General features: G+C 41.1%; 2 protein-coding genes across 3 annotated transcripts in view; one reads left to right on the top strand and one right to left on the bottom strand.

Moving 5' to 3' along the window:
• The window catches only part of LOC133570515 (uncharacterized), a 905074-nt gene that overhangs the window by 312405 nt on the left and 580574 nt on the right, over nt 1-12095 (bottom strand). The window lies entirely within an intron of this gene.
• LOC133570532 (uncharacterized) overlaps nt 1-12095 on the top strand; it is a 508763-nt gene that overhangs the window by 360807 nt on the left and 135861 nt on the right. The window contains exon 2 of one of the 2 annotated variants that reach the window (XM_072916638.1): nt 7199-8779. The exons of the other annotated variant lie outside the window; for it this stretch is intronic. Coding sequence (XP_072772739.1) covers nt 7199-8409 — 1211 coding nt within the window. The 3' untranslated portion in view covers nt 8410-8779. Of the gene's footprint in view, nt 1-7198; nt 8780-12095 lie in introns of those variants that run through there. 2 annotated transcript variants of the gene reach the window in all.

The following is a 12095-nucleotide window of genomic DNA, read 5'->3' as shown; positions in this document are numbered from 1 at the left end:
TATATATATATATATATATATATATATATATATAAATAAAAAATCTCCTGACGATTGAGGGTACCCCCCCTCATGAAACAGGCCTGTAGAGATGAAATAGTCTTGTGATTTTTTCCCACACATACATATATATATATATATATATATATATATATATATTAGGGCTGCAACAAATGATTAATTTGATAATCGATTAATCTGTCGATTATTACTTCGGTTAATCGGATAAAAGAGACAAACTACATTTCTGTCCTTTCCAGTATTTTATTAAAAAATCTGGCATACTGGCACCATGTTCTGGACATTGGGGATGCAGCATACAGCAATAATAAGACAGAAATGTAGCTCATCAGATCAGAACTGGATCAGATATTGTACACGTTTCTGTGGTGAATAACAAAGGATTAATTTTAGGCTGCCTCTGAATAATAGCATGAAATATTCCAGCACCTTCAAAACGTTTAGTTATACTAAAGCGTCACTCAAATCTAAATAGATGTATATAGCTTTATCGGACCCGGCTACATTGATCCATTTTGAAACCAACCTAAGATATTTCTGTCCGTTAAGTTTATTTCCAAATTGGTAACCGTGCGTTTTCTCTCTCAAAACGGAGTCAAGTGTGCCGGAGACACATTATCAGCCCCGCGTTGCAACAAAGGCATAACGTTAACATTACTCACAAAAAAGCTAAACTCATGAATGCCTGTTGCCACTATGGACTTAAAAAGTTACGTACTGTGAGTTATTCCCTTCATCCATGGCTCCAACATGTTTCCTTTTCAGCTGCTCCTGAAGCAATGTTGTACTTCCGTGCCATTTTGCAGGAAACACACTTCTTTCAAGTCTTTAAAGTGAAGTGTTCCCACACTTTTGACGACTTGGGTCGTACACTTTTCTCCATTGAAGCAATAACCTCAAGATGTTTCTCCGCTAAACTATCCGTACTGTTTTCCTGCGCCATTTTTCCAATGTTTCCAGCTAAGGAGACGGCGTGGTCACGTGAGCTGCACATGACACATCATTGGCTAGCTTACCTCCACCTCATGACACGTAGCCTCAGCGCCGCCCTGGCACTGTTTTGTACCGTTTTTGTACTTATTTGGATTATTGTTTCTCAGCTGTTTGTAAATGTTGTAGTTTATAAATAAAGGTTTATTTAAAAAAAAAAAAATCGAATCGATGACTAAATTAATCACCAACTATTTTGATAATCGATTTTAATCGATTTAATCAATTAGTTGTTGCAGCCCTATTATATATATATATATATATATATATATATATATATATATATATATATATATATATATATATATATATATGTGTATGTATATATATATATATATATATATATATATTAGAGATGCGCGGATAGGCAATTATTTCATCCGCAACCGCGTCAGAAAGTCGTCAACCATCCGCCATCCACCCGATGTAACGTTTGATCAGAACTGCACCCGCCCACCATCCGCCCGTTGTTATATATCTAATATTAATAAAAATAAAAAAAAAAGGGTGAAAACTACGCGAATTGCACCTTGTGCAGACAAGATTTTTCGATCGGACACGGAGGAATTAGCGATGTAAAAGACCACGTTGGGACAAAAAAACACAAGTCTAATGCCGTTGCTAGCGATACAAGTGGAAAACTTTCAACGTTTTTCGTCGCCCAAACAGATTCTTTGGATGTGATAAATGCCAAAGTTTTATTTACGGAGGCAATAATTGAGCATGGACTTCCAATCGCACTGGCTGATCACATGGGACAGTTAATAATGTAATGCAACCTTTAAAAATCATTACGCGGTGATCGCGATCCCAAAAATAAACTTTTCTTGCATGATAATGTCCAGAAAAATTCGCTTTATATTACTATAGAGTCCTTTTAACGAATGAGTTTGATGGTTTATCACAAACCTTAAATGAAAGAAGTCCTTTGTTCTCCTGCACCATGCATGCGCAATCCTGTCGGCTGTATTTCACAGCACGACATACTGTAAAAAGTGTTTATACTATTTATACTTTCAATTAACAAATTGAAGTCTTGTGAAAGGTTGACAGGATAACTGGCATTAACTGTCAAAATAATTTCAAACTATTGAAGTTAGCTTACAGAATAAACATGTCAATCAACCCATATGATTTTTGCTGTAATATTTTTGTTTTGAAAAGTCACTGTGACTGATAGAAAAGTGATGGTTTTAGCAACATTTTAACCTGTCTGAATGCTAATAGTCATTTTGCGTCGGGGGGCGAAGCCCTGAACCCTCCACCAGGACTTTGTCCTGGACCTACCGGGGCCTGCGGCCCTTGGACCCTGGCTACTAGGTTTTTCTGATTTAAAAGTTGGCAGGTATGGTGAGGTTATAAAGCTTTTGCCTGTTAAAGAAAGGAGACTGATCCAATGCACAGACATTCGCGTGCCACGCTGTCACGACCCAGACGCACACCAGTGCGCAATCATATGGGAGCCGCGCTGAGCGCACCTCCAAGCGCGTCTCGCTGCCGGCGACGGCCAGATATGGGCCCACGCTCCAGCGCCATCCATTTTCAGGGCTAGTTGATTCGGCAGGTGGGTTGTTACACACTCCTTAGCGGGTTCCAACTTCCATGGCCACCGTCCTGCTCTCTATATCAACCAGGGTGAGCCCCACCCCTTTCATGAGCGCACTACGCGCGGAGTGACCCCTGTTACGCGCCCCCGGCAACAGGGGTGGCAAGCAGGTAAGCTGCGCGGGCGGAGCGCGCGGAGTGACCCATGTTACGAGCCCCCGGCCACGGGGGTGGCGGGCAGGTAAGCTGCTTACCTGCTGCGCGTGACGCCGGCCGCGGCGAAGGCGGACGAGGCGGGGTGTCGATGCGGTGGGCGCGGTAGTGACCCTGGACGTGCGTCGGGCCCTTCTCGCGGATCGCCTCAGCTACGGCTCCCGGTGGGGCCCTCTCGGGGGAAGGGGCCTCGGTCCCGGACCCCGGCGAGGCGTCCCTTCTCCGCTCCGTAAAAGTGTCCATCTCTTTTCTTTTTTTTTCTTCTGTTGTGGCATATGCAGCAGGTGCCTGCTCGTTTTTCGTATGTGGGTAACAACATTTAACTATGTATATATATTTACCAATTGGTTTAACTGCCACCCGCAAAAAAAAAAAATTAAAAAAAAATTAATCCGCCCGACCCGACCCGCGAGCGGATAAAATCTTAGTTTTTTTAATTTCATCCGCCCGATCCGCGGATAATCCGCGGACTCCGCGGTTGTGTCCGCAAACCGCGCATCTCTAATATATATATATATATATATATATATATATATATATATATATATATATATATATATATATATATATATGTATGTATGTGTGGGGAAAAAAATCACAAGACTATTTCATCTCTACAGGCCTGTTTCATGAGGGGGGGTACCCTCAATCATCAGGAGATTTTAATGGGAGCATTCACATACCATGGTTTATATAGGGCACAGAGTGGGTGGGTACAGGCTGGCGTAGGGGCGTGGTGATTGGCTCATGTGTTACCTAGGAGGTGTTTCCGTCTGTGGCGGCATGCTGTTACAATTTCGCTGCGCTTGTTGAGGGATGACAGGTCTGGACGGTAAATAATAAACAGTTTCTCTTTCAAGCATAGGTTGCATCTTTTATTACCACTATTGTAAGGTGTGCTGGATGCAAGAATTTGCCATGTTATTGAATATTCAACATTATTGTCTTTGAGGTCCCAAATGTGTTTGCTGAGTTCTGTGGTATTCCGCAGGTTTTGGTTCCTGAAAGAAGCCTTGTGGTTGTTCCATCTGGTTTTGAATTCTCCCTCGGTTAACCCTACATATGTGTCGGATGTGTTAATGTCCTTGCGTATTACCTTAGATTGGTAGACAACTGATGTATGTAAGCACCCCCCGGGCAATCATATATATAATGTATATATATGTACATATATATATATATATATATATATATATATATATATATATGTGTGTGTGTGTACATACAAACCCCGTTTCCATATGATTTGGGAAATTGTGTTAGATGTAAATATAAACGGAATACAATGATTTGCAAATCATTTTCAAGCCATATTCAATTGAATGCACTACAAAGACAACATATTTGATGTTCAAACTCCATCCATCCATCCATTTTCTACCGCTTATTCCCTTTGGGGTGATGTTCAAACTCATAAACTTTATTTTTTTTTTGCAAATGATGATTAGGGCCCGCACGGCCCATTGTAGAAGGACTCTCAAAAAGGAGTCCTTCTGCATTGGGACAGAAGGACCTATTGTTTCTGTAGCGTTTTATTCTTTCTTTATTATTATTCTTCCGCCGCCTCTTTGAGCTGTAATTTGACCCACTTAACATGCTTCAAAACTCACCATATTTGATCCACACATCAGGACTGGCGAAAATTGCCATCTAAAAAAAAACAAACCCCTAAACTCAAAATTGCGCTCGAGCGCCCCCTAGGAAAAAACACAGACAAAACGGCCTATAACTTCCAGTAGGAATATTGTAGAGACATGAAACAAAAACCTCTATGTAGGTCTGAATTTGACCTAGATTTCATACACTAACATCCTTCAGCAAAAATCAACAGGAAGTTGGCTATTCCCCCTTCAAGACAAAAATGTACTAAAAACAGTCACTTTTGCCTCTTTGAGCTGTAATTTGACCCCCTTAACATGCTTCAAAACTCACCAAACTAAACACACACATCAGGACTGGCAAAAATTGCTATCTAGTAAAAAAACCTAACCCCAAATCTCAAAATTACGCTCTAGCGCCCCCTATGAATAAAACACAGACAAAACTGCTCCTCGGAAGAAAAAAATGACAAAACTGCCTGTAACTCCCACTAGGAAGGTCGGAGAGACATGAAACAAAAACGTCTATGTAGGTCTCACTTAGACCTACATTTCATAGATTGACAACCCCCAGCAACAATCAACAGGAAGTTTGTAACCCCCCTTCAAAACAAAATTTTTGTAAAAACCGGTCACCTTTCTTCAAACATTATCTCCTCTGAGCGCGTTTGTCGTTTCGGCTTCAAACTAGCACAGGAGAGAGATTGAACCCTTCTGATTAAAAGTATGGAACAGAGTTTTGATTACTGCTCCGGTTTTAATTTTACGACCCTTCAAAGAACCGCTGCGCTGATGCTGCTGCGCTGCTGTTGTCTCAAGATGGCTGCTTAAAAGCAGGAAGCACCAGCGTGCCCACACAATGCAGACAAGGTAGGTACACTAGACAAAAGTATTGGGACACTTAGGACTACCACTGGACAAAAGTATTGGGACACTTAGGACTACAACTGGACAAAAGTATTGGGACACTTAGGACTAGCACCAGCCAAATATGCGGGCCCGACCAACGCTGCTTGCAGCTTTAATTAACTTAAAATTTCATGGCTGCAACACGTGCCAAAGTAGTTGGGAAAGGGCATGTTCACCACTGTGTTACATCACCTTTTCTTTTAACAACACTCAATAAACTATTGGGAACTGAGGAAACTAATTGTTGAAGCTTTGAAAGTGGAATTCTTTCCCATTCTTGTTTTATGTAGAGCTTCAGTCGTTCAACAGTCTGGGGTCTCCACTGTCGTATTTTAGGCTTCATAATGCACCACACATTTTCAATGGGAGACAGGTCTAGACTGGAGGCGGGCCAGGAAAGTACCCGCACTCTTTTTTTACAAAGCCACGCTGTTGTAACACGTGCTGAATGTGGCTTGGCATTGTCTTGCTGAAAGAAGCAGGGGCGTCCATGAAAAAGACGACGCTTAGATGGCAGCATATGTTCCAAAACCTGTATGTACCTTTCAGCATTAATGGTGCCTTCACATATGTGTAAGTTACCCATGTCTTGGGCACTAATGCACCCCCATACCATCACACATGCCGGCTTTTCAACTTTGCGTCGATAACAGTCTGGATGGTTCGCTTCCCCTTTGGTCCGGATGACACGATGTCGAATATTTCCAAAAACTATTTGAAATGTGGACTCATCAGACCACAGAACACTTTTCCACTTTGCATGAGTCCATCTAAGATGAGCTCAGGCCCAGAGAAGCCGGCGCCGTTTCTGGATGTTGTTGATAATTGGCTTTCGCTTTGCATAGTCGAGCTTTAACTTGCACTTACAGATGTAGCGACCAACTGTATTTAGTGACAGTGGTTTTCTGAAGTGTTCCTGAGCCCATGTGGTGATATCCTTTAGAGATTGATGTCGGTTTTTGATGCAGTGCCGTCTGAGGGATCGAAGGTCACGGTCATTCAATGTTGGTTTCCGGCCATGCCGTTTATGTGGAGTGATTTATCCAGATTCTCTGAACCATTTGATGATATTATGGAGTGTAGATGTTGAAATCCCTAAATTTCTTGCAATTGCACTTTGAGAAATGTTGTTCTTAAACTGTTTGACTATTTGCTCACGCAGTTGTGGACAAAGGGGTGTATCTCGCCCCATCCTTTCTTGTGAAAGACTGAGCATTTTTTGGGAAGCTGTTTTTATACCCAATCATGGCACCCACCTGTTCCCAATTAGCCTGCACACCTGTGGGATGTTCCAAATAAGTGTTTGATGAGCATTCCTCAACTTTATCAGTATTTATTGCCACCTTTCCCAACTTCTTTGTCACGTGTTGCTGGCATCAAATTCTAAAGTTAATGATTATTTACAAAAAAAAGAATATGTTTATGAGTTTGAACATCAAATATGTTGTCTTTGTAGCATATTCAACTGAATATGGGTTGAAAATGATTTGCAAATCATTGTATTCCGTTTATATTTACATCTAACAATTTCCCAACTCATTTGGAAACAGGGTTTGTATATATATATATATATATATATATATATATATAGATATATATATATATATTCACTACAATAGTCTAACAGCTGCTGATGGTGAGGCAAGCAAGGTTTACTGTTCAAAGAAATGTAGCAATAGGCAACATTGAAACACAGTGTAAGAATACACTTCCAGGTCAGCGGTAACTATGACACGTGCATTTTCTTTCGCGCATGCGTACTAGGTCGCTTTGTGCTGGAGGGGAGAGGGGTTCTTAAACGGTGGCATTGTGTTTGTGCTGACAAGGATACGGCTAGATGGGATAAAGCCTGGATAACCTTAGTGTGACTGAGTAAAGCTGGACGTTTCTAAAGCATGTGTTTGTCTTCTCGTGTCCTGCAGACCTCAATGAAGAACATTATCTCCATCAGCAGGAGGAGGAACCACAGCCCCTCCACATTAAAGAGGAAGAAGAGGTACCAAAGCTCCAACACATTAAAGATCCACAGCCCCCCCACATTAAAGAGGAAGAAGAGGTACCACAGCTCCAACACATTAAGGAGGAAACAGAGGATCCACAGCCCCCCCACATTAAAGAGGAAGAGGAAGAACACAGCATCAGTCAGGAGGGAGATCATCTTGAAGGACTGGTGGAGTTCCCAGTGACTGGTGTCCCTGTGAAGAGTGAAGATGATGAGGTCAAAGGTGAGAGTGAGGAGAAGAGAGAGGCGGAGCCTCCAAGCAGCAGCTCAACACAACACATGACAACAGAAGCTGATGGAGACCACTGTGGAGGATCACAAGCAGACAAGATCTTAGCTCCACTATCAGATAGTGAGGACACAACGTCACACTCTCCTGACACTGATGATGAACACTCTAAAGATGATGCAACATGTCACACTGACAACACTCACTTCACATGTTCTCACTGTCACAAAACTTTTAAATATCCTAGTAAATTGAAAAGACACATGAGAACACACACTGGAGAAAAACCTTTTTCTTGTTCAGTGTGTGGTGTATTTTTTGCACAGGGTGTAAGTTTGAAAAAACACATGAGAAGACACACTGGAGTTAAATGTTCCTGTTCAGTGTGTGGAACAGGTTTTGTACACAAGGACAACTTGAAAAGACACATGAGAACACACACTGGAGAAAAACCTTTTTCTTGTTCAATCTGTGGCTTATCTTTTACTAGGAAGGACAGTTTGAAAGATCACTCAAGAACACACACTGGAGAAAAACCTTTTTCTTGTTCAGTGTGTGGTGTAGTTTTTGCACAGAGCGTAAGTTTGAAACAACACATGAGAAGACACACTGGAGTTACATTTTCCTGTTCAGTGTGTGGAACAGGTTTTGTACACAAGGACAACTTGAAAAGACACATGAGAATACACACTGGAGAAAAACCTTTTTCTTGTTCAATCTGTGGCTTATCTTTTACAAGGAAGGCCGGTTTGAAAGATCACAAGTGTGCTGGTGAGAACAGCAGCAGTAAAATAAAAAAGTGCTCTGCAGACCTCCACCAGGCCAAATCTCCCAGTAGTAAAGAATCCTTCAAAAGAAAGCAGAATCCAAAAATGATGATCAGGATCAACACCAAAATCTAATCACTTGTTCCTTATCCCATTTCTGACATGTCCTGAAAGTTTCATTAACATCTGACTATACTTTTTTTTTTTTTGATTCCAACTAAATGACAATCAAACAAACCCCAAATCACTTTTAGTTACTTTTCAATTACTTCAATAGCAAACATGTAAATATGTTTCTTAGTTACACATCCTGGAAAACAACATCCACACAACAGTTTATATTTATTATCCATTCTTACTAATGTTTTTAATTGTGTACTAACACATCACTTTAAACTTCTGCTAACATTTAAGAAGTGATTATGATGTTATGGTTCAGTGTGCCCTTTCACAGGCTTGCTGTCTCCAACACAAGTCTCCACCATGGTGGTGCCAGCCGTCATACTATTTGTACAATATAATTATGCACACCTTTTGTAAGATAGACATTTTTGTTTGTACTAGCAGATTCAAACCAGCGCTGTATCCTTTGCATGTGACCTTGTAGAATAAAATGTCTGTTTTTTAGGACTAATGGTCTGATTCTTTGTGGTGTTTTAACAAAAATAAAAGTCTATTCTTTCAATTGGTGCCATGACCCAGATTGGCTGACACTGAGGACTCGAAATGTGATATTTTGCAAGAAGATCTAGGCCCCTGTTGTATACAGATTCATTGATAAAGACTTTAAGCACATATGCCTCGAAGGGCTGCATGACCCACAAGAACATCACTGGTCTGATGTCATGTCTCACAACGGTCGTTAATGACTTGGAGATGGTCCTCCTTGTGAGTCATGAAGCGCATTGTCATCAGCGAAAGAGCCTTGAAAATGATTTTTTCTTGTGTCTTTGCAGCAAAACATCTCAGATCAAACACGGATCCGTCTTGTTATCTGAAGTAGACGCCCTTGACAGCATGGGGGATGACTTACATGAAGAAGAGGTTGACGGTTGACACCATTACTGATCCCAAAGCTGCCAGTATAGTCCCCGTTTGAGAGAACCTGACCAATCATGTCATCGTGAGAGAGACTTATCATTATTGTGAACTTTTCTGGGCCACCCAATTTTGCCAACATAGACCAGAGTGCTTCACGATTCACCGTGTCAAAATCCTTGGTTAGTTCAACAAAGACCTACAGGTCCATCTGTTACTCAATACACTTTTCTGGGAGTTGGCATATCGCAAATACCAGGTCAACAGTGCTTCTGCCCAGACAGAAACCACATTGTGATTCTCATGAATGCCATCTGTTAGTCTATTTTAGCAGGACACAAGCTTGAATCTTTCCATCGATAGAGAGAAGCGATATACCTCTGTAGTTACCACAGTCTGAATTTCTGTCATTTTTTTTAAACATAATACGACAATGGTGGCATCTCCAAGGTCAGGCTACGTATCTCCTTTGTCCCAAATGGTTAACAGGATGTCGTGAAATGCCTTGAAGGCTGTGGGTCCTAAGGCTTTGTACACTTCGGCAGGTATGCCATTCTGAACTGCTGCTTTACCACAGCGTGTCTGGTCCATGGCAGTTCTCACTTTCCCCCAGTAGGAGGGAGGTACAGGCACGCCTTAGTTGGCTTCTGTGGTATCTGTTACCGCAGAAGCCTTAGTTGGCTTCTGTGGTATCTGTTGTAATGCCTCTTGGTCAACAGCAGGTGGTCTGTTGAGGAACTGACTAACGAGTTCTTCCCAACGCCCACTGATCCAAGATTTGCTCTTTAATTTGGTGGATGCATCGACAGAGAGAGGACATGCAGTTTCCCCTTTGGCTGGACCGAAGATGACTTTGAGACGGCTGAAGAGCATTTTGAAGTTGATAGAGTCTGCGTAACGCTGGATTTCCTCAGCTTTTGACTCCCACCAAATGTATTGCATAGAGCAAAGCTCTCTTTGGACTTTGGCTTGACAGTCTTTGAATCTGTCATGGCGGGATCCACAGGTCAATATAGGCCCTTCTTTTTTCATCAAATTGCGCCTACAGCCATGTTGTACTGATCAAACTAGTCTTGATTAATTATCTGCTTCTTGCCAAACACAGCTTGTGCAGTCGCTGTTACTACGTCCCTGAAGTGGGTCCATTTGTTTGGTGTACTGCCTGTAAGGGGTCCTTTTGAATCCAATTCTGGGTCCAAGCTGGTGGGAGAGGGAAGTTTGGCTGTATTAAATGATGCTTTAATAACCCATGCCTATACTTTTATGTGGTACTCATTGGGCTAAATCCAGAACCTTGGTTATTAGTTTTCCTGCCATCTTATGTGTCTTAAACAAAGTTCCTTGAATCCTTAAACTCCCCCAGCCGGATACTCACCAGAACCTTAGTCCAGTACATCACCCTGGTCTTGCAGCAACTCCACTGGCTCCTCGTCAAAGACCGTAGCCAATTTAAGATCATTCTTACTTTCAAGATTATCTACAACCTCGCCCCGTCATATCTTCATATCTTTGGAACTTTAAAAGTATTTGAAAACGTGACGTCTTTGAAGGACAAACTTTTAAATACTTTTTGGGAGTTGCTTGTAGATGTGCAACATGTAGAAGTAAGACCTATGCTGACCCGCATGTATCAAATAAAGTAGAGGAATGTAATACAGTTATTTCTGTCAGGAGCTGGAATGCAGCTTAGCGACGTGACCCCAAGGATGCAGAGAAAATACTCACATGGAGGGGAGGAAAGAACAGAAAACTCAACCACAATAGGAGTGAAGGAAAACAAAAGAAGGCGAGTGCAGAAGTAAATGCACAAGAGACGGAACTAATTTTGTACCGGAAACATCACACGTACGCGAAGCAATGATCCGACGCTGTCTGGTTGACAATCTGGACTGAAATAGGAGATTGATTGGCAACATGGTACAGGTGTGTCCCGGTTGCATATCAGGCAGCTGGTGTGGAAGCCTGTGAACAGCACGAGGAAGTGAAAAACACCAAATATGGGCACAGGACAGGAACTTATATACCACATACAGATAACAAGCAAATTTAAGTCCAAAACAGTTACAAAGATGTAACAATTTCCTCACTTTCGGACGAAGATATCAACCGCTATTCTCTCTGGTCGGTGGAACCAATCAGATGTTAGGACCCGCCCACTGACTTTGACGGCTGAGTTTGAAAGATAAAATACATTTATGTATTTAATTCCATTTGTAATGAATTATCACATTTAAGTAATTATTTAAAGATGTATTTATTTGTTTAGTTTTTGTCCCATTTGACCCTCCATATTTTTGGAACAGCAAGACTTCCACAATATGGACTCATTTAGCCTTTTCAAATCAAGAACACACTTATTCCAGAATACTTATTCACTTTCATTTCAGCTATTTCTAGTTTCTTGTCTAAACTGACATGTTCTGTTTTATATTGTTCAATGTTGTAATGTTTGTATCGTCTCCAGAGAGGCACCTTGTAAATAAAATTGATTATTATTATTTGTATTATTCCTTAACAGAGGATTTGGTCCTTTCACATCATCTACAATTTTTTTTTTTCCTGATAACTTTTTTTTTGTAAAACTAAAATGGCGGAGATTTACACATTTTTTGTCATGTTTATTTTCATAGCTTCTTTCGAGCCAAACAAAGGAAATAATATTATTTTGCCAGAGCACATTTGTATCACTACTAGAGGTATTTTGTCAAAATAAAGGATTTTGCGTTTTATTTATATGAGCAGCAACATTTCAATGGTACTATATGTAGGACTTTACAATACTG

This window comes from Nerophis lumbriciformis, linkage group LG28 (genome assembly GCF_033978685.3).
Source record: "Nerophis lumbriciformis linkage group LG28, RoL_Nlum_v2.1, whole genome shotgun sequence".
Taxonomy (NCBI): domain Eukaryota; kingdom Metazoa; phylum Chordata; class Actinopteri; order Syngnathiformes; family Syngnathidae; genus Nerophis; species Nerophis lumbriciformis.
Note: the sequence above shows the minus strand (reverse complement) of the source record. Positions and strands in the feature narration are given on the sequence as shown.